This window comes from Nelusetta ayraudi, unplaced genomic scaffold (genome assembly GCF_046127955.1).
Source record: "Nelusetta ayraudi isolate G7.1 ecotype Tasmania unplaced genomic scaffold, CSIRO-AGI_Nayr_v1 ptg000031l, whole genome shotgun sequence".
Taxonomy (NCBI): Eukaryota; Metazoa; Chordata; class Actinopteri; order Tetraodontiformes; family Monacanthidae; genus Nelusetta; species Nelusetta ayraudi.
Window position 1 is genome coordinate 1,258,789 of NW_027466081.1, and position 27,991 is coordinate 1,286,779.

At 43.4% G+C, this 27,991-nt stretch overlaps 1 protein-coding gene across 5 annotated transcripts; it reads left to right on the forward strand.

The window, feature by feature from the left end:
* The first annotated feature begins 1,795 nt into the window (after positions 1-1,795).
* Positions 1,796-24,774, forward strand: akap11 (A kinase (PRKA) anchor protein 11). Of its 5 annotated transcripts, none has more exons than XM_076030770.1 (12): positions 1,796-1,896; positions 6,367-6,462; positions 7,282-7,404; positions 7,489-7,542; positions 8,377-8,508; positions 8,745-9,009; positions 9,145-13,426; positions 13,571-13,708; positions 16,367-16,453; positions 18,600-18,646; positions 19,722-19,906; positions 21,765-24,774. In XM_076030770.1, the coding sequence occupies exons 2-12, from the start codon at positions 6,400-6,402 to the stop codon at positions 21,921-21,923; spliced, it is 5,535 nt and encodes a 1,844-aa protein (XP_075886885.1). In that variant the 5' UTR covers positions 1,796-1,896; positions 6,367-6,399; the 3' UTR covers positions 21,924-24,774. The 5 variants fall into 5 exon arrangements, with proteins under 5 accessions (XP_075886885.1, XP_075886882.1, XP_075886887.1 ...); XM_076030767.1 differs by lacking the exon at positions 1,796-1,896 and adding an exon at positions 1,931-2,275; XM_076030772.1 differs by lacking the exon at positions 1,796-1,896 and adding an exon at positions 1,931-2,275 and having other exon boundaries at positions 16,370-16,453.
* Positions 24,775-27,991: the final 3,217 nt, after the last annotated feature.

The following is a 27,991-nucleotide window of genomic DNA, read 5'->3' on the forward strand; positions in this document are numbered from 1 at the left end:
GTTCGAAAAATAGTACAACTCAATTGAGCTGAGCCTTGATAAGTCACTGTTGATAATTACTGAGAATTAATCAACGTGATCTGTGTCTTCACATGCTGTAGATCAGTATCATTAATAATAATATAGAATTAAGAAAATGTGTTTTTTCAGGTTAGCGTAGCAACCTGGTAGCCCTTCATATGACCCAGCAGCCATGAAGTAGCTCTCTGGTTCAATAAGGTTGGTGACTTCTGGTCTAGTGTATGAGTAATGCAAGTGTGCCAGAAAAGAAACACTGAAATCAACTTCCTCTTCCCCCTCAGAGTCCGTTTTTGCTAATCGGTTTTCTATCAACACGCCAAGAAGTATTAGCGAGTCTCAGTCCAGGAGAGGGAGGACAATTCGCCTCAAAGGTTCAGTCAACAGTTAAGTTGTGAATACATGGATTGTCCTCCTCCATGCTGCAACCCACTATGCTCACTGGATGTTGCTCTAGCCTAACCAAAGACATGGAGCTACTCCTGTCCAATATGACTTTTGGTCATGAATAGTCATAGTTTTGCAGATGTGCTACCAAGCATGCAGAGGCTTTGTGACCTAGCTGCTAACAATAATAGCCTACAAGGTTATTAGCAGGCCATCGTTGGTTTGGACCAGAGCAAGCATGGTTCCAGGCCCACTAGCTCTCTTTGCTGGCTCAGTTCACAACAGATAATTCAATTTCCATATGGAAGTGAGGAACCCTTGGCTTGGTGACCTTAACTCAGTCCTGGTAGTGCCCCCTTCAGTCTGAGGGGAGAATCTGATGTGGATAGCAATGTCTCACTGTGGAGCATATGAAGCGAGCGATGCTACAGTGGAATGTGTGTTGTGTGTGTGCTACAACTGCTTTAAGTCTGTAGACCTTTTCACACAGATTGTGCAAGGCAGCTTTCACACCTTTATCTGTTCTTTGTGAACAGTATCGAGGGGGGGCTGGTGAGCACAAGTTAATCCAGGAATTAGCACCTGCAGAGGTGTTAGAGGTGTTAGGGTCACGGCAGAGTGAATTGTTTGAGTGAGTACGTTTGAGGCTAGATCTGTGAAGTTTCATGACGTGCTGTGCAAGCTACTCATCTATACCCACAGCTGATGTGGAAACAATGAGGAAAAGCAACAGTGAACTGAGAACCACTTCTGAAAATGAAATGGCTTTCGTTTAATAAGGCCATGAAGTCAAGTTTTAAGGTGTGTTAAGATCAAAAGCAACAAAAGTGATGAACACCACAAAATTGATACGTACATTGATTTTTGTATCCTACCGTCTGTCTAAAATGTAACTGTAATTTTGTAATTTGTACTATTCATTCATGCAGTTTAAAGGCGATGTTACCGCAGGAAAGGCCATTCTCCTGACACAAACAATTCTTCTTCTTCTTCTTCTACTTCTTCTTCTTCTTCTTCTTCTTCCTTAACTTTAAAACAAACAAACAAACAAACAAACAAACATCAAAAGCATTGATGGTTTTCAGTTAGATTGATAAAAGTTATATTTGGTCAAACTTCAAATATTTGCTGAAACTTAGGCCAACTGTGTAGTGCTAAAACTCCACATTTTTGGATGCAGGCTGATGAACCAAAATATATTTCCAAGAACTAAACGATTCTCTGTAAATATCATATAATATATAATATCAATAACCCTCAAAATGGAAAAAAATAAATCAAAATAAAACAAAATAAAACACTGCTTCGATATTCTGGCATCTACAGTCTTAACTACTACAGTCTTAACGATCTGTGAATGCGTCACAGATCGATGTTTCGGCGTGTGATTCATAATGGCTTGAACACTTTTTCCACAACAGACACAGCTGAGAGACGGGGAAGTTCGAGAAAGACTCGAGACTCGATTAAATTTACGTCGCATTAACCACGGTGCGTAGCCTTATATTAAGTTTTTAAATTACTACTACTACAACTACTACTAATAAATAACCTAATGACGGGGTGTCATGGGGTTGTCCACAATGGAACGAGTTTAAGTGACCGTGTCGTTTCTGTTCGGACATAATATTTATGTTTTAGTGTTTGGAGATGAAGGTCAAATCTTAATTAATTTGTTAGGTTTTGGTTCAAATTTAGCTGACGCGGGTAATAAACAGCATTAGCGGCCAAGAATTTGGATCGGGCGAGACGTTCGATTCACTTGGTGTTATCGCATGTGATTCAAAACGGACGAATCGCTGGGAGGTGCACATTAAATGCAGAGGCAGGCTACTGTCTACGCCGCTGGAGTCCAACACTGAACGCTGAGGTAAAATGACTAGTTTAACGCAAAAACAGGAACAGAAACTTAATGTTAACGCACATTGTGTTCCAACGGCGTCCAAACGGTCAGACGTTTGGCCAATGCAGCACGCATCGTTCGCCTAGCTCGTTCCTATCGGCACATCGTAGCATCTCACTGGACTGGACTGCGGCCTGGCGGTTCTGCTAGCCTCGGTGATTGACAGCCTGTCATCAACGTGAGCTTTATTTGTACATTTAGCCATAGGTGATTCTTGCTTTGTCGCTCCAGTCGCTTTTGTACGAGCCGATGCGTTCAAATGTCGGGTTGCATGTTGAGCTATTGAGCACCTTTGGCTGTTTTGTTGGGGACTCTAGAGGTGCTGGTTGGTACATCAACATCAGCATCCTGAGCTAATGTATCATCATTTGGCCTGCTGCTGCAGAAGCAGCAGCGGTACCAGCACCATCATACTAGCTAGCTGCTCTAGTTCTACACACACACACGCAGTGCCTGGTGAACAGCCGCTTATTACCTCGAAATTATGATTATTGTTTATCCCAGACTGGGGCAATGGTACAATCGTCGTTGGGAACTTGCTTTTTGTCCGCATTGTGTTTGCTTAACACTGACGTCAAACTGCGTCGTCGTACAGAATTGCGATTTGGCCACAGCAAATCAGTGCTGGTTTCGATACTAAAATGGCTGATGGTCTGATTGGTTTTCAACATTGTGAGTCATGAGACGTAGTCTTTTCAGTGGAGGCCCTGAATAATTCAGTACTTTTTTTTATTTTTCTTAAATGCTCTGCAGTGTTCAACATCTTATGTGGTTCTAATTAACGTTCTATTAATGTGGGTTGAAAGTGTAGTGTGTGTGTGTGTGTGTGTGTGTGTGTGTGTGTGTGTGTGTGTGTGTGTGTGTGTTTTGAGAAATTTTACCAAGTCCATTCATTTGCAAAAAAAAAACCCCTTAACCAAAAAAAACACTAAAACCCAATAATGTGAGTGTCAAGTTCAAATCGATAGTATTTCATAATGACACAAAACATGTTGCTGTGCATTTCTCTTAGAACATACATAGAAGTCAAATAGCAACAAAATCATTTATAAAATTACACTAAAGTAGTAGTTACCTTTAATGACACACCCATTTTGCGCAGATGCATTTTGAGTAGGTCTTATTGCACATTGAAAACAAATAGATCATAGGGATAAAGCAAAGGGGAACAAAATGAATAATAGATAGATAGATTACTTTATTTATCATGAAGGAAATTCTGTGCAAAAAGTGCATCGAGAGTAAAAGAATTAAGATAAGGAAGTAAAAGAATGATTAAGATTGAGGGCTGTCCAATGAGTGTTTTTAATAATCATGATTAATCTCTAACCCTTAATTGTGTCTAACTGCAGTTAATTTAGATTTTTATGTTATTTTCCATTTCAAGACAGTGTTTATGTCCATATTAATACAAAGCAATTGTTACCGCAGTGTTTTAATTAGGAACCAAATGAACACAAAGAGAGGATTTCCTTTTTTATGTACTATTAATATGTCTTTCCAAACAGTGCATCTAGACCCCCTTATTACATATGCTTTGTAGAGTTCCAATTTGGGTCCTTTCTCAGTTTTATACAGCTCTTATATACCTATATATATATATAAGGTGTACAGCAGGTCAAAACATTCAGTTACCACCCATTTAGCTATTGCTTTTTTCCCCCCTCCCCTAGTTAAACTAGTTAAAGCTACAGCTTTAACTAGTTTCTTCGGTGTGCTGTCACCCACAGGCCTGCGGCGACGCCCACTTTCTGAAATGTTGCTTTAGCACAGTGGTGCCTCGCCAGTCCGAGGGATGTTGGCTGCACCTGGTTGTTTAGTGTGTAGGTGGTTGCCTTAACCATCACCGCAGTATGAATTACACAAGATAAACACAGCTAATGGTAGCAGGGTGCTACGGCTTGGGGACCCCAGTACGAGTGAATGGACGGGACAATATCATTGCGATTATTGCGTTAATGCTGACAGCTCTGATCATAAAATAAATCTAAAATAGAACAGGTCCCCTGTCTGACATTAAAATACAAATGTTGTTGCAGTGCCAAAGAAGCAGTTTAATAAGTCACTCACGAGTTATTGTTTGTACATCATAATGCACATCTTCTATTTGTATAGTTTAAGTGATGAAAAAATGAAAATGCATATTTCTAGGATTTCAAGGGTCTGGTTGCACTCTGTTAACCTCTGTAAACTTTTTTTTTAAAAAGTCCCTCAGTAGTAGTAATGTGTCCAGCTCATGCTCATCTAATACTGCTGGGACCCAGAGCCATATCCATCTCTCTCTATCTCTCTTTCTACTGAGGTCTTCTGAGAGATTGGTTTTTATTTTCCACTTGAAATGGATAAATATATGTTTTATGTTTTATTAACGTTAACCTTCACTAACCCATTCACTCTTGAACATTTATGAGTATTTCTTTTTCATGCAATATATTTCTTTTGAAATTTAGTTTCATACAATTTCAAAATTTCTCAGAACTTTACATTAATTTTGGCAATGAACAAATCTTAGCCACAAAAAGTCTGAGGAGCTACTGCAGAAAGAGCTGGTTCTTTATAGTGAGCCAAGCCATAGGAACCAACTTTAAAAAACAAAAAACAAAAACATAAAATCGAAAATTCACATCACTACTCAGTGGTTTCAGCAATCTTACACATTTGCGGATGCCTATGAAATGGTGCGGCCCCTGGAGCATTAGTTTGAACAGTAGAGGGCAGGGATACGCCTTGGACGCATCCACACCACTGAAAGCAAAGAGGGCAAAAGCATTGACTTGTTTTCTCTATGTAGAAGTTTAATACAAAAAACAAACTTTATTTTCAGACAAACATAGCGGTGGTACAGTGGTTAACGTAATGTATGATTTTGGTTGATAAAAGTTACGTATTTCACTTGCACTAGGTGCACAGGACGCGCACCCCTAGTAAAATCACTAGCTTGAGCAAGCATCTTATCATCATCATCATCATCATCATCATAACTTTCAAGTGTGGCATGTTTTTGTTAATTGTCTAATTGTGTTGTTACTTGCACTTAAAAACACCACCCTCAACAAGTAAACTGATTCACAATTCAGCTGATGAAAGAAAAATGCAACACTGTGCCTGGTAAATCAGTGCCTTGAAACCAACAGTGGAGTTGAGGTCAGGCAGCTCTGTTGGTTTCTTTTTTTTTATAGCCCCAACAAAGCAACCATGACAGGTTAGGAGGTCCTGGCTCAGAGGAGGAAGCCAGTGGCGTGTCCTCCACCCTACCGGTTCTCAGGATGTAGAGAATGAGTTTATGAATTGGACCACCTGCCAGGTCGAGACTCGGCGAGCTGCTTTGGACCGTACCTCAAAGGGATAAAGTTTGAAATCCTGGGAAACTTTTCCTTCTTGTGCACTGTAAATATTTTGCCTCCCTTCCCCACTCTCCCATGCAGCTTACCGAGTGTGCTTTCCCCTTGCTTGATCCACATACCCCTGCTTGCTTTCGCTGTTGAATTTTTCGGTGCGGATCTCACCGTTCATAGGAATATCAAAGAAGCATAGCCCTCTGAGATGTTTCCTGACCAGCAGGAGAAGTCGGGGAGCTGTTTTTTCTTGCCTGATTTGTGTTATTTTCACGCGTTTGTGGAGGAAAACGTCAGTCTGGCGGCTCTGCTGTGAAATCTCTGGGAACGTTTCGGTCAGAGGTTTTGTCTTAGAACCTCGAGTCGGTTGGTTGCGGGCGGCCCGTGTAATTGTTGCAACGCCACAGGTGCAGTGGCTTAGCCCTTTGTTTCATGTAAACCATTTGCACCATGCTATCTGTCTTGGCATGTTGGCAAGAAACAGTAGAACCACAGTGTGATGACTCCCAGAGTAGTAATCCAGTCATTGCTGTGTCATATGATATCAGCTGTGCCGAGAGGTGAGACAACAGCGTATCTGTTATGTGCTCGTTGCTGGAAATTTTTAATGGGACAAAAGCGAAACCATCTCACTGCGTATTACACCGCTAAGTGGCAACACTTTCAAGTCTTTTCTCTTACAAAGCATTGACCTTGTGCTTTTCAACACCTCCTTGTTACCAGGCGATCGTCCTGTCAAACAGGCCTGCCCTTGATATGGACGCCTGTGCCCGGATCAGAGGAGTCCCACTAAGGTCCAGGGCCTCAGTCCGCAAAGAGGTCTGTCTTTTGGCATGCTGTATACATAAAACTGATATAGATCAATAAAAATATACTAGTAGTGATCTCTTCAATGACACAAATACTTTGTGCCAAGCATTTTTTTTCATATTGCAACTTAGAACACCAGTAGATCTAAGCTTAAAACAAAGACCACATATAATAGATTAGAAGTAAGACTACAGTAGAATAGTGCTAGTTTAACATCTCAGCCTTAATGTTTGACAATAAAGTAAATTCATTTAGAGACAAATTGATTATTTAAATTATTAGATTACAATTTTTCTGAGTCGGAGCCTTGTTTTTCTTAATATTGTGACCAACGAATCCAAAGAAAAGAAGCCTTTGCTTTCTTTATGTAATGGTTTAATATGGACAATGTAGTATATCCTTCGGGCAAATGTAGCGGTACAGTATGGAACTAGCTTAGAAGAGATACCTAGTCACCGCTATAATGGGGCCTATGCTCACAATCCTAGTGCCTAGATATCAGCTTCTAAGAGTACCAAAACCTCATCATTGCAACAGCAAAAGAAGCAGTTTGGCACTGACAATAAAGATTTGGTAAATGTTTCATATGCAGAAGCTATACCATCACTTCTGCTGCTCACTCTGTTTCCATTCCATGTTCCTGAAAAATGCTGCACCATTTAATAGGGCTAAAACAGCCTTGCAACAGTATTATTTTTTATTTAATGTCAACTCAAAACAAATACACATTCGTGTTTTGACACCTTTGCCAACATACAGATTTCTTTACTTGTCGTGCTTCGGTAGTATTGCATATATGTATATGTTAAGCAGTATTTGCATTTACAGACCATACGGGATTGTGGCACACAGTGTGGGCCACTATCAGTGAAGAGCCTCTTCAGAAATAAAAAGGAGCTCTGCAGCATTGGCTTGGACCTGCCAACTAGAAATGCAACACGACTCACCGAGGTTTGTCATGGAAGTTCAAACAAATCTCAGCTCGTTTCAAACCAATGTAGTTACAGGTACTAAACATCATCTTTTCTCTATCAGATTCATTATGTGTGTTTGCCAGGCCTATGTGAAGGGGAAGATGCTTCGTCACAGGTAAACTTTATTACTTTTTCAATCAACAACAATGAATGTTGTATCCTGTTAGGAAATGAAATTGATAATACCGTATATTTTCCGCACTATAAGGCGCACTTAAAAGTCTTAATGTTTTTTAAAAAAAAAAACGACAGTGCGCCTTATAATCCGGAGCGCCTTATATATGGATTGATTCTGGTTGTGCTTGCTGACGTCGAAGCGATTTTGAGAGGTACACGGCGCTCTGTCAAAATGTTTTACCGTAGTACGACTTAGGTAAATTTCAAAGCCGCACCGCTCGCAGCATTACGGCTATCGCGGCAGTAATACATAAGCCTCTTATACACTAAGATGAAGATGAAGATCGCGTAGATGAAGTGAGACGGTGTTCAGGAGTCCGGCGGTGCTGTAGAATCGTTCCGCGGCCATTCGCTATTCGGAAGAGCCAGGGGACAATGCACAATTATCAAGCGATGATGGAACGTAATCGAACACCTTCCGAACCGTGGTAGAGAACCTCCAGTGGATTACACCTGCCGTTGGTAACATATTTCTAGCGGTATCATTCTGTTTTTTATTTGTTACAAACACGTTTTAGAGTTACTGTGAACGCAGTTAATAAAGTCTGACGGACTTATCTCTGATTCTTTTGTTTCGCTTAATGCGCCTTATAATTTGGTGCGCCTTATATATTACACAAGTTAGAAAATAGACCATTTATTGACTGTGCGCATTATAATCTAGGGCGCTCTATAGTGCGGAAAATACGGTAAGTCCTATATTTGCAATTAGGGGTAGAAAGTCTGTGTTCTTTACTATTTGACTCAGAATGTGTTTTTTCTTCTTTCCAAGACTTTGTCATCTCTGCCAGTTGGATTGTGTGAGCTTCTCAGGTCGCTCCACTTTCAAAGCCTCAAAAACGATGAGGTCCTGCTGCTCAGAGACTTCCGGAGGCTGGCAGATTATAAAGATGCTGGGCCACAGGTAGAAAACAGGATTTTTACATTAAATATTAAAAGTGTTTACTGTTAGCATATTCAGTGAAATACCAAGCGGTGAAAGGATAAAGTATGTGTATGATGATTTCTGTAGTGGCCACTTGTTGGAATTCCTATGTTCTAATATGTTCACTATGGTCTCGTAGTTGTGGTTTAGAGTTATAGCCCCTTCACCTCCACCTTTTATTCTAAATCTCTGATTGTTGATTATACCACCTCCAGTGTTGCCTGAAGACCGTATGCGTGCTGCGGCTTATTCCCAGCGCTAACAACTACACTCAGGCAAGTGTAGGGGCCTTGGTAAGCCTGCTGGGGTGCTACATGGCAGGCATCCGTTATACCTTGGAGCTTCAGGACCTTCAAAGGGGAGTAACTGACCAAGGTCAGACAGAGGAGGATGATACCAACCAGTCTGTCTCATCCATTGAGGATGACTTTGTAACTGCCCTCGAACATCTAGAGGAGGACGACACAGGAGACAACCCCTGTACGTGTAATCTCCAAAAAAAAGAGAAAAAAAATGAAAATTTGCATGTGTGAATGCATATGTTTGTATTAATGGACGTGGTATTTCAAGAAGTACTGTATGTAACACCCATCTTCCCTCTCTTCTGCTCCTCAGCCTTATCTTCCTATCGCCAGTTTAAAAAACGTGATGTGGCATCACAGACTGTGCCAGCCCACAAGAGAAGAGAGGAGTTGTCATGTTCCCACACTATTCTAAGCTCGTCTTCAAAGAAGCATTCAGTTAGGCATAGATCCAGCCATGACTCATCTGTGACAGTTCAGAGGTCATCTAACCTCGAATCCCAGTGGACATACTGTAGTCCTGGAGCTCGTGTTCCCTCACCTGTGACTCATTTCAGTGAGTCAGATGAATCAGACTGCTCTAGTCCAAGTCCAATCATTTTCTTGGATGAAGTTGGCTACCAGAAAAGCCTGCTGGCCAAACTGGACATTCCGCAGGTGCCAGGAGGTCCTAGAGAGCGAGTGGAAGACTCAGACTCTGAAGTCAGTGAATTCTTTGATAGTTTTGACCAGTTTGATGATCTGGCAGAGCTAAGTTCAGAAAGCTGTACTCTTACTCTGCCTGCTGATGTCACCACCGGTCAGATCGCACACAAAAAGGCAGCTGCGCCCAGTACCAGTGGGTCAACATTGAAGTATATTTCCAGAAGTTCCGCTACGAAGTGCATGAATCCTCACCGTTTTGACCAACCTACTCTCCCAGCCAACGTCAAAAAACCCACTCCTTTAAAACCAGACTCTCCCTTCTCGCTTCACTCTGAGGTGGCTGACGCCCCTCGGCCAGTGAAAACTCCCTCGGAGGAGAATGTTGGGCCACTCTTCAGCCCGGTAAGGTCCTCGGCATTCAGCCCTCTCGTGGACTCCAGTGGAACTTTAGAATTCTTCTGGAAGACGGATGAAGACAAATCGGATAGCTCAGAGCTGCGTAAACCTCAAGATCTCTGCTCTCTGTATAAAACGTACTCTGATTTTGCCAGCAGTTTATCCAAAGAAATTCTTGGATCTGTGTGTGGCTACCAGTCGGCTGTAGATATCAGTGAAAACAAGAATCTCAGTTGTGTTTGTCATAAGGAATTTGAGAACCCTTCCGGTTACTTCATGAAGCTCACAGACATGCAAGAGACTGTAACAGTGGCCAAGCTGCAGAAGAAATCACAGTCTTTAAAAGATGGTATTCAGAGATTTGCCACTGACCTGGTGGAAATGAGCTTGGGGAGTGCTTTGCGTGACCTCCAAAAGGGTGTGTCCTCCTGCACCACTACTTTATGCCATCTCGCTGCTCGGCTCACATCCTCTGTGTTCCAAATGGCCTTTCATGAAATCGGCATGCGTCATGCCTATGTGCTGAAGCAACGAGCAATCAATGGGTTAGCTGGCTTTCTAGTTGGCGAAGCTGTGTCTGGGGCACTGAAAGACTTCCTTACAGTAAAAAAACAGATTTTCCACGGCACAGTGACCCGTTTTGCTGCAGATCTGGCTGAAGAGCTGGTTTTTGAAGGCATTATGGAGGTATGTCAGTTCTCCCACCCCTCAAGCCCTCTCACCCCTAGTAACTGGACCTTCTCCCATAGGCAAGAGGAGGAGAAGAAAGAGGTGGTTTCTTCCTATGCCTCCGATCTCTCAGAGTCAGTAATCCAGGAAGCCTTTATAGAGCTGTCTCAAGCGAATGTTGCCTTTACTAGCCAGGCAGCTATAAGTGTGTCTATGGACAACATATGCTATGTGAGTGCGGAGACCACTAACACATGCAGTACCTTTGCTAACCAGCAGGTTGTGAGCGCCAGCTCTGCTGCAGTAGGCCCAGGAACCTTGGTAGACAATACTACATGCACAGTAAAGAACGCCCTGTTCACTGTATCTGGCATGGCCAGCTGCATTCCTGTTCCCCAAGCAGGCCATGCTCTGTCTCATCACCAGGAGTCAGAGGAGACGTGCCAACATCAGCCAAGTGTTTCAGATAACCCACATGTCACTCCGAGAGGATTAACCACACCGTCTCTTGACGCCACTACAGCCACACAGCCACGCCTTTATAGTCACGGAACGCAAACCCCCTTACCCGAAGAAGAAACCTTTCATGGAAAGCCCTCTTTCCAGAATTTCTCTGGTAACATGGTGGATATGATAGTAACGGAGGCTTGTGAACTTATAACTTCTTCTAAAGTGAAAAAGAGTTTTGGTGAATGTGCCGATTTCTTAACTAAGACAATCGTAACTCGAAGGGACTCTCTTTCTAAACAGGAGACTGTTGGTCATGAGCCTCCACAGTCTCCATCAAAACAGGCAACAGATAGCAGTACCTTTCAGACAGTTTCCCAAAGCCATGGGAAAGACAGCTGTGAGGTAATCTCCCGGGTTGCAGCCGAAACTCATCCTATGATCAAGGACACTCTGAGTGTGCCATGTTTTGAAATGGGAGGACAGAAGAGGGTATTTGCTTCTGGTGATGACTCAGGTTCAAGTTCTGCCCCAAAATCATCTTGCACTCCTGGCACTCCTCCATCTACACCTCAGAAGCCCAGTGAAGTATCCAAAGAAAAGCAGATAAAGCAATTCTCTAAAAAGCTAAAAAGCAAGTTGGCAAAGGAATTTTCCCCTGCAACCCCCCCATCCACTCCCCACTACCAGCCTGAACCTGGCCTTGACCTAAAAGACACAGTTGAAGCCGACAAGGATGAGTTTATGCTGAAATTGATGAGGTCTCTGTCTGAGGAAGCAGATGACAATGAGGATGAAGTGCGAGAATTGGGAGAAGAAAATGCTGCCGGCACCCGATGTGCAGAGACAAGGCATGGTCGTCATGATTCAAGCCAGACATCCTCTCGCAGAGTTTCCAACAAGGAAGCTCTTCACTATGCTGAGCGGTTGGCCTGTCACATTGTTTCCATGGCAACTGAGATGGACACCTTGGGAATGGAAGAGGAAGGAGAGTTGAACAAGGACTGCACTAGGAGGGACAGTGTGGCCCAGTTCTCGGAGCAAACCTTGAACAGCTTGTGGATATATGCAGGAGAAGTAGCTGGGGAGGTAATCAGTGATGTAAAGAGGATGGTGGGCTCTGCACAGCAATGTCCATATCACAGAGCCCTTAGAAGAAGAAGCTTTGATAAATCATGCCCTGAATGCCTGCATCATCTCTGTCAGCATCAGTCTGAATCCACTGGAATACAGAACAGAGACTGGAAGGTAGGGAAAGTGGCCGAGCAATCGTCCAGTGACATCATAGCCTCTGTGCTTCGCTCTCCCGCATCAACTTCAAGCTCCAGAGCCAGCTCTGGGCTTTCCTCAGAGTATCCAAGTTGTGAGAGTGTGACAGACGAATATGCTGGTTACCTCATCAGGGTGCTGAAAAAAGAGGGAGGCAGTCGGGAGTTGGTCCTAGACCAGTACGCCAGCCGTTTGGCCTACCGCTCTATCAAAGTAGGCCTGGCTCATGCAAATCGCAAGATCAGGCAAAGGTCTTCTAGCAGACATCTTCACTCCTCCAAGTCATTGCCAGATGAATGGAAAACCTGTGAGTCATCAGTGGCAAAAAATAGAGGGAAGTCACTTGATTCACAGTGTTGTCGACACTCTGAGGAGCAGAGGCACAGAGAGTGCACAGAGCTGGTAAACTTTGCAGAATCCTTAGCATACAACATCACCTGTGATGTCACCCGTAAGCTTTGTCTTTCTTCTGTACGGCTACCAAAGTCTCTGACTGACTCTTGCCTTTATAGGAAACCTAAACACGATGAAATGGCAGATACTCTTATGAGCAACTCTATCTCATGCCCTCTTTTGTCCAAGAAGGGAGAAAGTAACCATTATCATAGTACAGGAAGCCTTCATGATGGAGAATACAAAAATAAGGTGATGCAGTTAATCGAGCATTACGCTAGTAAAATTGTTGATGACACCCTGAAGATAAGCCTGTCTTCATTTGGACATTCTTCTCATGAGAACCTGTGGACCCAAAACTTGGATCGACACTCTCATGCCCAGAGATTATTTGAGGGACCATCAGTTAGTCAGGTCCTGAGGGAGAAGGCCTGCCGATACTGTCAGATACAGGAGTGCTCGTGCTACACAAAAGCCAGTCGGCATTACCAACAGTTTACGTCACAGAGGGAGAGAAGGGTTCCAGAATGCCAAGCGAGGCCCGAGCGGCACTCTAGTGTGGAAGTCCCCATGATCCACATTGACCTCGACCACAGGGCTGTGTTTGCAGAGGAGGTGGTAACAACCGCAATGGAGACAGCCAAACGTGAGTTGAGCAATACTAGCCTTAATGCAGACAGTGGCATCGGACATGATGGAACCAGCTATGCTGAGAGCCTCACGGCTGAAATCATGACTTCTGCCCTGTCCAACATCTGCCCCGGTGCAAATACCAGGTACGCCCTTCAACCAACTACTGTTCTTTCATATATCCGCTATGGATAAAGCAATGCTTGCACACCTCTGCAAAATGTATTTCTGTAACTTATAAGCTACGTTTTGTCAGAGAAGTTTATGGTCTGTGTCTGTCTGTGCTTAAGTCTGTCAGGTCGGGAAGCCACAGAGTCTTCTGTGTCACAGTTGAGTGTGGGAGACGACAGTCTGGGCAGCTGGTCTAATCTCAGTTTTGAGGATGAGCACCCTGATGACAACAGCAGTTTCCTTCACCTCAGTGACAGGTATGCAACTATATTCTCTCCATCTATCTATCCAGCCATCCATCCTTCCGTCTATTAGTTTTCAAAGGAATTCCTGGCCCGCTAAAATTGCAAAAACAACCCTCAATATGCAAAATAGCTTATGGACGCCAATGTTTTGCAATGCCACAATGAAAAAACAAAACAATACAGGGATTGATATTGGCACTGTTTGCAACAAGCTTTCTGGCGATTCGATGGCACTAATTCGCACACACTGGGTCTCTCAACCTGCAAGACATTATAGCTGTTATCCAGAAGCCAAACAGCTTTTTCACTGTGCTCAGAAGCTTGGTCTCTACAGCAAGATCTCACTCAGTCATCTTGCAAATCTCCAAGAGACAGATTTTAGAATCTACTTCAGTGCATTCTTTTCAGTTCAAATGTATGGATAAAGAGATGTGCAGTTTGAAAGTGAAAGTGACCACCAAGCATCAGACCATAAAGAAGAAGCACCTTGCCTTGAGTTATAAACAATAGCTCCTGCTTATGAAACCATTGGTGAGGTTGTTAATGTGTCACAGTCAGAAGGTTTCTGTCACGTAAAAAAAAAATGTCACTGATGTTTTTGTCTTGGTAAACAACTGACTTGGCAAGAGTCTTGGCTAGTCTAATGGTTTGGCTAATATCATACAGTAACAAATCCCCTCATCCTCTCTGTACCAATGGATCACACCCTTTCTAAAAGCTTTTTGTGGGATCCTTAATGACATTAGCTGCGTTTCCATTACCCCGAGAATTGCGAAAAACCTAAATATCGCAATAAAAACACTGGTAATGGAAACACCTAAACTTCAAAAAACCTCTCATATCACTGAAAGGCTTTTACGTTCTCATGAGGTGGTTTCTCAGACGTAACGACATAGAGGTATATCCCGAAAGTGTCATAGTAACGCTTTTTTTCCCGCATTTACGCGTCACCGCATGTGACGTATGGGGTCACGTGACCAGTTCATTTAAAGTGAAAATGGCGCGTTGTGTTTGGACGGAGGAGGAGACAGATTCTTTTTTTTACATTTGGATTGGAATTACGTCCCGCGAGACAAGATTTCATGAGAATTACGGCTCATGCGCTTCACACCATTCAATGGATGCCAGGGTCGATTTTTTTTTTTCGTGCCAGTCCTTTCCCCCGCCCTAAAACTTTATTGCCCACTTCACATTTATCTGATTTAACAAAATACCGCCATGCAAACTCATTGACTTCTTACACTGCTATTGGGAACAGGGCCAGTACATTATTCTTCCTCACAATGCTTGTGCTTGGTAATAGGGAACTCTGTTGCCATGTTGTGTTTCCAGGGGAGCCACTGTCAGTGGCAGACCTGCCTACAACGCTGAAATCCACTGCCTGAGGTCTTGTTGTTGTTTTATTTCAGTTTTATTTATCTAAAGTCAATGAAAATAAAACAACAAAAACTACTCAAGTTCTTTTTGAAAATGCAGCTTAGTCACCGATAGTGGCCTCAGCAATGACATGATATACATTGACCATTAACAACAGCAGTTATGATGAGAGCACACTTTCAAGTATTACTTTTGCAAGAATCTATCAGAATATTTTCTAAAGGTGTGTCTGAAAGTTCTGGATTTGGGATGAGTCCCTACATGATGAAGTGCACTGTGTGTGTGTTCCAAGTCTCATCCAAAAGTTTCTGCAGCAATTCCTGCTGGTCCACCAAAACAAAACAAAGCATGACCTAATAATTCCCTGCATAAAATGCTCTCAGCATGTATTCTTAACGCTGAGCACAGGGGAGAACAAAAGCTACGGATGAGGTCATGTTCAAAGGAGGGGTTCGCGTCTCACTGCGAGCGCTGCAGCTTTCAGCCAGCAGCTTAATCGCTGACTAATTACTCTGTGTGTGTGTTTGTGTGTGTGTTGCTGTTGCTTTTGTTGCTAGCTTGTGGAAGCCACAAGATTAATGATGAAGTGGAGAAATGAATGTAATGATGCGACAGTTGAGGCTTTTCTAAAACAAAACAAAACAAAACAAACAAAAAAAAAAAAGGTCTCTGTTAGGATTGCTGACGATCAATTGGGGGGGGGGAAGTGCATATTTGTGTTTGGTATTCAAAGGGGTTTTTCAAATGTCAGAACTTTTGGTCAGCTGGAACATTTTTTTTTTTTTTCGTTATTATTACAGAGAAGCGTCACAGAATTGAACAAAAAAAAAAAAAAGGTTTGCTTCAGTTGAAGGAGGTTTCATGTTATTATTAGTCCAAGTCAAATAGCACTTTTTACACAGCAGCAGCTCTTGGCCGCCAATATCCTGCCTTCGCGATGAACACGGAAACCAACCAAAGCGGCGTTTTGCCAAACCCGCGTTTGTTTCAACGCTGCGGAGTGCAGTTTGTGATGGCGTCAGCGTCTGTGTTGAATGCACAAGGAACCCGGCGACAGCTGTGGTAAAGCACCTCTCGGCTCTTCCTGTACTTTGGCTCGTCCCTACCCCTGCCGCGTTTCCTCTGCATTGTTGTTTCTGCATTCAAAACTTTGCACCTGCAGCCTGCCGAGGTGTGAGAGACGGCTACTCTCTGGCTAGAAAAGGGGGTGTAAAAAAAAAAAAGCCGCCTCCGAAGGTTGGTCCGAGAGGGGCGAAGTGACGCCATGCTGCCTTACTCACCTTCTCTCTCCAGCAGCAATGGAAACAGCAGTAGCTGGAGCAGTCTGGGACTGGAGGGGGAGGCTTGTGAGGAGCGCATGTCCTTCTCTCCCTCTGACAGGTTTGTCGGCAACTGTTGTAGTGGAATGCTTTGGACACATCCCCGTAGAACCCGAGGGGTCGCTAAGAATGGGACAAAGATAATATTCTTCTAAAAATGAACAAAGTAATTTGTGAACTCATCAGTGGTCCTTTGTTGGAAAAAAAATAGCCTCTCTCATTCAAATTTAGCGACAGCAGATTTGCTGAAACACTGAGTTTGTCCTTTGTCTCATACTCGGACTCCTCTGTCTTCTTTGCATGAGCACAATTAAGCACCTTCACTCGGTGTTTGCATGTCATTTCAATGCTTTGTAGATTTTTCTGTCATGTTAATTTATTTTTGGGGCAATTTTGCCCTATTTGTGTTGCTAACTGTGAGAAGGAGTGTCACAGTTTCAGATGATTTCCCAGAGACAATGGCTGCTGTCATGGATTTCCTTGAGCCATCATTAGCTGCGTTTACTTGGACACAAATGATCGGAATAAAGGCCCAATCACATTAAAAATGCTTCACGTAAACACGCCAATCGGAAGATTCTGATCCGGTCCGGTCCGTTCGGAACGACATTCTATGTACACGCCTATTCGGATCCTGTCTCGCGTGTCACTTTCCAATTTCTAACCTGCACACCCCATATCTTCTTCTTCTGCTACTATTTCCGGAAAATTAGACAACTCCACGCAGGCCCAAATGATTCATTTTGATTAAACGCATGGTGCATGTATACGCACGTCACGATCGGATCATTTTATTTAGTGTCCGATCAACCAAGGTTTAGATCGGATTGGAGACATGTGCGCATGTAAACATAGCTACTGACACTATGTTCTATATTCCTGAGAGGATTTGCTGAGACAGCCCCCTTCATCTCTTGGACCACATTCAAACGTGTCGGTGAATCGCCAGGTTGCCTTGCTAACGTTTTCAAGACGTCTGCTACACTTTTGACAGGCGTAATCCACACTGATGATAATCACACACCTTTGTTTTGTCAAGCCGAATGTGTTTTTACATCCATCCATGCTGCTGCCCGTCTCAAGTCCAAACTACACACGGCATTAATCACAGCCCTGATCATTCCGCACCTGTGAAGAAAACTCAAGGTTACTTTTTTATCAGACCATGTAGGTGTAGTTTGTGAAATCTTTTATTTTGGTGAAATGTTGGGGTAGGAAAAAACAAACATTGTATGTTGTTTGTAAGTTTTTGGATGTCACGGCTCCAAACAGTAATCTGCAATCATAAAGAAGGCAGCCGTTGGTAATTAGCGCACAATCACCAAAAGAAGTTTTCTTGGAGTCAAAGTTTGATCTCTTTTCACACAAATTTGTTCATACCGGCCGTGCATTAATTAAAACCGCTACCCATCTACAACGCAAACAAATCTGCTAAATATTTAAGCTTGTGAAGAGGTTTCAACCTGTGGTTATAAACTGGGGTTAACTGTCACACACACAGAAATCAGGAGCAAAATCATATACAAGTCACATTTTATCCAAATATTTTTAATTTAAAAGACGAATAGAATAATAAGAATAATGTAATGTATTAAATATAGTATATAAATTCAAGATTTCTTTTTGCTATTATAGAAATTAAGGTTTTTGAAATTCTTTTTGTGTGCAGGAGGGAAGCAAAACTCTAAATTTTGATACATTCCAAATTCCAAATTTTGAATTCAGACAAATTTGCAAAGCAATTTGCCCAGATGTCTTTGTTCACTGCTATTTATACAAGAATTGTCACATCACAAGACATGAGTACAAAATAAGTTGCAATGCATTCATTCCATGCCAATGCTGACACGTGGCTCCTTGAAAAAATAGTAGCAACCAATAGGTAGCAGGTTTTCTGGAAAAACTGCATGTGGGGTTTGATTTTAAAAAGTACACAAATACCAACACAAGGATAATAATGAATGAATGAAGATACCAATATGTATTACGTAACATTTTGAAAGAACATTCGTCCGTCCCCGTCCCCCCCCAGTAGTTTTTGCATGTCGGCACTTTTTGATGTTTTAATGCATGCATTTACATTTGCTGATTTTCTGTTTCACTTCTTGGTCTTGCACACTAAAAGCATGATCACTTGTCCGGCCAAGAGTGCAGCAGCTGTTCCGCCGTTTCAATATCGTGTGTGACTTTTCGCTCTCATCCAACAGCGACAATCCAGAAGATAAGGAGGCTGAGGCCAAAGAGGAATCCAGTGGTAAGAACACGTCTTCTTTACTTGGCAACAGTACAGATTTGGGCTTGAGTTTTAAATAAAGGCAGCGTGTTTATGAAGATTCACTTTGCCTTGTCAAAATGTGTTGCCTTTTTTCACGGTGATATGGACAGGAATGGGGCATTACTTTAGAGCAGCGGTTCTCAACTGGTGGAGTTTCAGGAACCACAATTTGTTCCCCTTGTTTTGAAGCCGCGACCCAAATTTATTCCTCAGCACTCAAATTTATTGCCCAAAAATAAAAACGCAAGCCCACTTCGTGTCAAATAAATACATTTTTGAAATGACTGAGTAAATTCCCAACATTTGCTCTATAAATCTATCGAGGGACTGCCCACGGAGCCGTGACCCAATCAAAACAGCTCCGCGACCCACTTTCGGGTCGCAACCCACCAGTTGAGAAACCCTGCGTTAGCGTAAACTTGAGAAGTTGTGAGCGCGGCAGGACGACCACATTCTAAATAGTGTGACGACAACGAGGGGGCGGCAGAAATCCTATACGCTACGACACTGAGCCACTCCCGAAAAAGAACCTTTGCGGACTGATAGAAGGAACTCCAGGTAGGAGGGCAGAGAAGTGTGGTTTTGCTCCAAATTGAAATTTCCCATTATCAGAGTGCAGCTGTGTGGGGAGAAGAGCAGCCCCTGGCGCAGTGTGAGGTCCCGCTCTCCTCCAGCTCGTCACATCGACAACGGTTGTTGTTTGCCTCTGCCAGGGTCCCGCCGCCCCCGTGCTCGGCCACAGTAAAGCCCATTCATTCGCCCCACGCCTTCCCAGTCACCCAGTGTGTCTTAATTTGTCAGTCAAACTCCCACTCGGCTTCGGGGGCGATTTCCGTCGCCCAACCCTGAGAACGGGGCACCGGGACGAACCCTGGAAGACCTTTCCACCGCCACCGTTCTGTTCTTTTTGTCTTCAGCGTCTGAAACCAATTTGCAGATTCCCGTTTGGTCTTTCCAAATAAAAAAAAAAAAAAAAAAAAATGCTTTGAAGCTTCTGTCTAAAATTGAGGAGGATATGGCAGAATTCTGATTTCTTTTTGTCTGCGTGCAACAGGAACCCTGCGTGCCGACAGGACTCCCAAGACTGCCCTGGTCCTGCTCAACTCCGACGTCAGAGACCTGGGACGCCCACATCACATGACCCTGGACCCGCAGCTCAGGAGCCTGCTGCAGTGGGCGGCGGCTTCCATGGCCGACGTCCCCCACATCCAGCTGAGCCCGGACAGAGAACTCCAGCAGGTGATTTTCCTCGGGCCGTTTCCGCCACTATTCCTGGTTTTCTAGTAGGTTCCCACTGTGGTGTTTTTCTCCTCATGATGCCCGATGACTTGTCTCGACCAGGGTGACGACGCTTCGCTGAAAGAAACCATTCTCCTCCGGCTGTTGACGCTGGTTTTGAGAGATTAGCAGGCTCGTTCAGTGGCGCAATGTTAGACCAAACCACCAGCTAATGCTCGGATTAGGTCACACAGGTTACATAATATGTAGTTCAGTGGGTCTCACACGCTTTGGCCCTGATTTACTAAAGGTGTGCGCGCGGAAAAATTAGCTGAATTGCTAAGGGAACCGTCACACACACACAATTTAATGTGTAGGGATCCAAATGATCGATTCATTCATTAATCGTTAGTTGATTGACCTTATCGGTCAATTAACGATGAATTGATAAGCAGCAATTTTTCCTGAGAACCTAAATTTCACAATGACAAATGTGTGAGGAACACATTATTTAACCCTTAAATAATGTTGAGGGTCCAATGTGACCCATTTTTACATTGGAGAACAGTAAAAACACCCTAATTTTAACACACCTTTGACTTTATGTTGACTTCTAATGGGTCACATGTCAATTTTCTTTTTCTTTTTTTTAAGTAGTTTAAAAGTAACTTGTTCTAGGTATATTATGACCATCTCAGTATCTACTGTTATTGCTCTTTCCTGCCACTATACTGTTATAATCATATTAATTATGTGTGTAAAAAATGTTCAATTAATTGTGACAAATTTATTTTAATCAATTAAATTCTTAATTGACAATTAATCGATAATCGATTAATTGTTAACATCCCTGGTATATAGCTATGGGTGTTTCTGACAGAACGCACAAAATAAGAGGATGCAAATAGATTAGAACAGCCGTCGCACTTTGGGGCGACCGTAGCTCAGGAGACACATTGCCTCGTACGAATGTGAGTGAATGTTGTTGAATGTTGCGGTGGTTGGAGGGGCCGTTTGGCGCAGACTGGCTGCCACGCTTCTGTCAGTCTGCCCCAGGGCAGCTGTGGCTACGCATGTAACTCACCACCACAAGTGTGAAACTCACCACCACAAGTGTGAATGCGGCGTGAATGAATAATGTATTCAATGTAGTCACGTTAACAATGAGTCGATTGTCGATTAAGAATTTAATCGATTAAATTAGTCGCAATTTATTGGACTTTTTTTTTTTACACGGGTAGTTAATATTATAAATAGTGTAGTGGCGGGAAAGAGCAATCCACCTGTCGATACTGTGATGATCGTAATATACCTAGAACAAGTTACTTTTAAACTACTAGAGTTGAAATTCAACCCATTAGAAGTCAACTTAAAGTCAGAGGATAAATCTTTAGGGTGTCTTTGCTGTTCTCCAATGTAAAAATGGGTCACATTGGACCCTCAACATTATTTTAGGGTTAAATAATGTGTTCCTTACACATTTTTCATTGTGAAATTTAGGTTCTCAGGAAAGATTGCCGCTTATCAATTCATCGTTAATTGACCGATAAGGTCAATCAACTAACGACGAATGAATGAATCGATAGTTTGCATCCCAATTCAGTGCTTTGGGTGCCTTGAAAAGCGCTATATAAATCCAATCCATTGTTATTATCACTGTGAGTTTGAGTGTCTAACAGTAATGGATCCCAATTGTTTTGGAGTGACCCTCGCTGGCTTCCTGTTCAAGTCAATAGTTTCTCCCGAACTCTACTTTGCCATGACATTTAATTTCCTCAGCGACCTGCGTCCTTCATTTGGAACCGCATCGTCAAGCTCGTGAGTCTCACCTTTCACAGGATGCATCAGCATCGCAACTGACATGTGCGTGTGCTTGCAGCTCCCTGCTGTGGTGCAGAAGCTCCGGGACAGGAAGTGGAAGGTGGGAGAGCTGCTGCACATGTTGATCCGCTACTGCGAGGAGAGCCAGTCGCACAGCCAGGCTGGCAGGGAGCTGCACGGGACCCCCCTCTTCCAGTGGCTGCTGGAGCACACCTAGAGCCTGTTAGCCATCGTCCCGCTCCTCGCCTGCCTTGTGGTTCAGAGTTCTGCAAAACTCCACAGCCACCAGAGGGCGCCATGCAAAGCAGCTAATTCTGTCAATGTGGGCGACCTGTGTCTTTCATTTGCACGCCGTCATGTTTTCCTTCTGTCCCCCTGCACCTTTCAGTTAGTTAGCCCGCGTTTCCGCCGCTGGTGGCGCGCTGCGTATCGGATGGTTCAGTTCCCTTCCCGCCCTCACCGCGTGACAGCCTCGCTGCCATTGTGTTGAGAGCGTGCAGAAGGAACCCACCCATCCTATCTTTCCCTTGGCGTGGATGCAGAGCTAGAGAGAGAGAGAGAGAAAGAGAATGTGTTTTGTTAGGGAATTCCCATGGCTGCTGGCCTGGGAGGGTGATGTCATCGACGCCCACAGCTCACCTCTGTTGCAGTGTTTCCACAAGTTAGAGGAGCCAATGTGTTCACACATGACAAGACGCAAACCGCAAGCATATCAGTGCCACTCCAGGATACACCCACATCCCAACAGGTATTCCTCACTTGTGTTCCGTTGTCATTCAACCATTCACAATTTCTCAACATTTAAACAGTATGTTATTGCATATTAGGCTGTTGCACTTAACAGTATTATAGTTGTACTGTAATTGTAATACTCTATTACATGGCCTATTTCATTTGCCAGTCAAAAAAAAAAAGATTAAATAACTCTTGCTAAAGATGCCTCACCAGTATTTAAAACCCTCTGTTGTCTAAATTATGTACCATTTCTTGGATAGCCTCAATGTATATATATATATATATATACACATATATATATATACACATATATATATATACGTATATATATACGTATATATGTATTTTTTGTCAAACTTAGTAAAATGCCCAGAATGAATGATACTTAAACAGTTTTTATTTAAAAATGAAAAAAAAGCATCTATTTTGTGAACGTAATTTAAGTCTAAGTAAACATGAAATGCTGCTTAAAGCTGTCGAAAGAAGCCATGCGTGGCTCGATGTTGCCAAATGTAGATCCTTCCCCCCCCCGCCCCCTCCACCCCCTCCAGGCTGTATGAGAATGTAGGCCAGCCGGTCAACTTTTTTTCGCAAAGTAATCCACGTCCAGTTTCAAGGGGAAGATCCGGTGACACACCCAGTGGATCTTGGCAGCAATTAAAAAAAAAAAAAAAAAACCTTGAGGACTTGACGTGTTTCAAGTCGGCTCCTCTGAAGCCGCAGAAGTGGCCCGTGGTGGCCGTTGCTCAACCCTGGACACCACACACGCATCATGTCACCCACGCGCCAGGTTCCGTCGCCGTGGAATCAAAGAGTCTAAACACCGCAGTTTTTGCTCACTCACGGGCAAACTTGTCCGAAATACACTCACGCACCTGCTTGCCACTCACCAGCCCTTGTGTCCATGTTGTGTACATCCAAGTGCAGCGTACCTGCTTTTGACTGAGAAGCACTTTTTTTTTTTTTTTTTTTTTTGGTCTTTGATCTGACCCTTTAAAGCCCGCAGGCATTTCCTACCCTGCCACCTCCCTCCCCTGACAGTTGTCCTCCCCTCACGTTCCTCAATAGTCTCGACGCGTTGTGATGTTGAACACTGTGTTTCCTTTTAAGCACATTGAATAAATAGATTGTGCTGCAAAGTCTCCGCGGCCACATTGAGACTTCTTTTATGATACAAAAAGCCTTGCATCACCTACTATTATTATCATCGACATGATGAGCTAATTGTCAGCAGTGGCGGTGTTCGCCTGCATGGCTTTACCTTCATCGGCTTTGGGAAGCTTGGCATTATTCTTCCCAGTGTATTTGGCGCGCACTCGTGGAGCTCCACCGAATCGTCAGACTTGCTTGAGCAGTATAGCCATTAGGCCTGCGGAGGCTGTCAGCGCTTTCTCCCTAGACTGCCATTCAGTGCGTACTGTACAATACGTGCACCCTGTGTTTTATTTGTTTACATGATAAAAAAAAAAAAAAAAATGCATATATCACAAAATCCACTATTAAAAGCTATAGCAGTAGGAGTATATACTGTACCTCTTGTCGAGGACCGACAGCAAAAGCCTCCCGGCTGTTGCGCTAGGTAACAAAGTGCTGAAAACTGTATTAACACCAATATGTACATGAGTTAATGGAATGTAGTGTCTCACAATCTGTCATTTTTTTTTTTTCTTGGTATCCCCCCCCCCCATTTCCCCAGTACTTAACAAGTGTAAATGCATGTATCATTTACAGTATTTTTCGGCCACATCCAGTACGGTGTAGTTTGAATCATTCACAAATGGGTTTATGAAGTGGAAATTAGTGAATTTGTTTTCCCTTCATGGCCTATCTAATATTGCCTACTGATGAAGTCGTCTGTGGAAGACCTGTTAGGTGTAAGCCTGACAATGGAGCGTGAGCATATATCTTCTGTTTACTCAAAGGAATGTATTGGGAGCGGAGGGCTTTGCTCGAAGAGAAAAGGAGAGTACTTGTATACAGTCCGCCCCCCCCCCCCCCCCCCCCACTGAATTGTGAAAAAAAAAGTCCTCCCTTTTTTCCCACCTTCTTGTCTTTCCTGATATATTTTACATTCCTGCCTATCTCAAAAATGATCTATATATAGCGCTACGATGTTGTGCTTGTGAATGCTGAATGTGCAATGCAAAGACTTGTATTTTTTTTTTTGTTTGTTTGGAAGCGTTTGTCGTAAATCTGTTACTGCTTCCCCAGTGTTACACTCAGCAAAACTGAAAAAGAAAACGACCCACAAAGCTGTACCTCACCTCCGTATTGTTTTGTATTTCTCCCGCCAAATCAAGATATTTAATAAATTATGTACGTTTTAACAGTGATTCGTCTTCTCGTCCTAATTGAGTTCACAATTGAAAACTGTCCGTTCAAGCAGTGATGTGACTGTTTCCTGAACCACACTGATGTGTATGTCCATGATCTGAACGGCCAGGTTGCATTTATTCCACCTTGACATCATTCAAATGAAACAATTCTGCGTTCTGGGATAAGCAAAGACCAGGCAGTGTTACAGACGTGTGGTCACGTGAGTTCAATGTTCCTCTTGTCATTTGTGAATTGAACATATCCCACCACTGTTGCCCCTGAAACCGCATCCATCCACATGGCATTCTGGGAAAACAGGACACCTCCATCTGTCCGTCCGTTTGACGTTTTTTTTTTTTTTTTTTTTTTTGGCTCTCACAACAATGTGGGACAAAGTGCATCAAGAGCTCCTTGCTACTCGATATGTTTGGCGTGACTTTGATTTTAAATTCGGGATGATTCCGCTTTGCAATGGATGAATGGCAAAACCTTAATTGTCCCTTTGTGGTCACGTCACGTCTGGACCACTTTTGTGCACGTGGGTTACTTCAGGGTTGTGTTCAGTCCACACTCAAAACTGATGGACGTCTATGAACGAGCACAGTGAACATCAGATTTCACACATAAAAAATATCTGAATTGCCCATAAAGACCTGGTTTCTGAAAGTACAGCCTTTTTTAGGTCCAATTTTGTTGCCAATAAAGCTTTTTTATGTATCCTTTTTTAATCTCCATTTATCAAAGGGAACTTACGTCACATATGCTGCTATTAAGCCGAGTTCAGGCTGCCAGTCAAAATCCGATTTTCAGCCCATCCAGATTGAAACCGGATTGCTCTTTTGTAGTCTGAACAGTCACAATTGACATGAAATCTGCTTTTTGCAAGACGGATTGAAACCACCTTTTAGGAGGTAGGTTCAAATCCAATTTGGACAGATGCATCTCAGTGTGAACACCTCCAAACACACGGATGGGTTTTGACTGTCTGTGACGTCACTCTACGCAAGACCCAATGCGCCATGTCAGAGAGCGCCATTCCAGGTGCGGAGCTGTAACGTAATGGAGCAGACAGAAGAAGTAGAAAACAGCAGTCCCTGGACAGAGGAGGAAACTCATTGCCTCATCAGTCTGTGGGGAGATAGCTCCATTCAAGCCAAGCTCCAGGGCATGTAGGGCAACAAGTGCCGCTGTCGCAATTACACATATGACTTCACACTACATGCGCTGGATGACGCCTCCGCTCGGTTGCTACAGAAACCTGGCAGATCGCTCAATAATGTGGCCCAGTCTGAACAGAGCCACATCCCATTTGGACACTTGCTAAAAACAGTGTGGACAGTCAACCCTAAAAATCGGATTTGAGAAGGAATCTGATTTGAATTCGATTCACCTGCAGTCTGAACGCAGCCTTAGAATTTATTTTCAACGACCCAACAGTTAGCATTGTAGAGAAACGTGTTGAGTTGGTGATAGCTAACTTGCTCCAACTCCACGAAGTGGAACACTTGCTGTTCCACAAACCAGCGGCATTGAGAAACACCGCTGAATTCTGTGATTCCAGAGTTCATTTGGGATAGTCGACACCAAATGTTTGTGTGCTGTCATCCTGTGGTTCCTTGTTGAGCTAAAGAAACGTGACGATGAAGAGAATTTAATGGTACAATAAACTCTATTCCCCTGCTCCAAGACCTTGGGAGAATGCTGCAGGTGTCATACACCCAAATCTGGAATTGTCATGGATAGACACATTAAAGTTACAAGGACCTACTCCCATTATTTTCCAAGGGATTATATAACAGCTGGGCACAACAGTAAATCCTTTAAGTGGCACTCACTGTAGCCGGAAAGGGTTTCTCGTCCTGCAGGTGGCAAAAGGGAACAAAATTAATGTGTGTCTATGTGAAGGTGGGTTTCAATGATAGTGCTGCTGCGTCTTTGTTACGCCTGGACACGGCAGCACAACAAAACAGTTGTTGCTGTGTGATTAAAGCGCAGCGCACGCGCAAAATATATAATTATTCAGCGTTCACTGCCGTTGCTTCGGCGGATTCGACGTCGCTGCAGATGAATGAAGGTGTTTGTCTGAAGCATCGGTGAAGAAGACGGAGGGAAGGAGCCAGTGGAGGTGGGGGAGGGGAAAGTCTAATTAGAGGCTGCGCAGTGATACAGAAGGTGAGGAATGTGTCTAGGAATCCAATGTCAGATCTTGCGAGTGGCGGGAAGCCCGCTGACTGACAATGGGAGCGTTTGTGGCAGAGCCATACATGGGCATGCTGAGCTCAGCTTGCGGGAGATCAGACCAGAGTGACGCAATTTCCAGTCGTCCTCAAATTAGGGGATACGTGGAGGGGCGTGTGTCTCCGTCGCTCGCTGGCTCCCAAGTGGAAAGTCGCACTGATGGCGGCGCCCGCCGCTGTGCTACAGGTGCAGCGAATGCTCGTACGGGACGTTTTTGACTCGCTTTTGCGACAGCTAGCGGACGCGGCTCAGGAAATTTCTCAAGTCGAATGAAATCCCTTTGAATTGTAACAAACCAAAAGAGACCAACGGGGGTTAAGCGGTAGGGTTGGGAATCGCTAGGTAAACTCAATTCCGATTCTCGATTAATCGCAATTAATTGCGATTAATCGAGAATCAATTTTCAGTACGTGATTGCACCTCTGCACACCCCAGGTTTAATTGAATAGTTTCATACACTATGCCAACACGTTGCTCTTCTCAAGGAACGTCTGCTTGATCAGAGTGTTGTATAAAAAGCAGAACTCCAGACAGCATTCAAAGCAAAGTAAAAATAAACTGGGAAAGTCCCACTACAAACAGATGTTGGCCCAAACCAAATGTTGGTATTGCCCATTTTTTTGGTTTATTGAGTATAACATTTCCTCCCACCCTTACTTTAAAAAAAAAAATGGAAGACTAATTATTAATTTTGACCGAGGAGGAGGAGGAGGAGGGCTTTTCCTCACTTAACCACTAATATGGACTCAATGTCCATTCGCATAAAGGAATCGGGCTGATGGATTTATGTGCGTGTCTCTCCCTTTTTTTTTAAATATACTTTTTTAAATAATGTATATTTCATTCCTGCAGCATTTGTAAACCTTGTTAAAGCTTGTTGGTCTGTGCTCACGCTTTGCCACAGTAGTGAGACAAAGAACAATTATTGCTTCAGGTGGCTGCAGCAGAGGAAGAGCCGACTTGTTGTAAGGCCTTGATCCGGATGAAATATTGCAA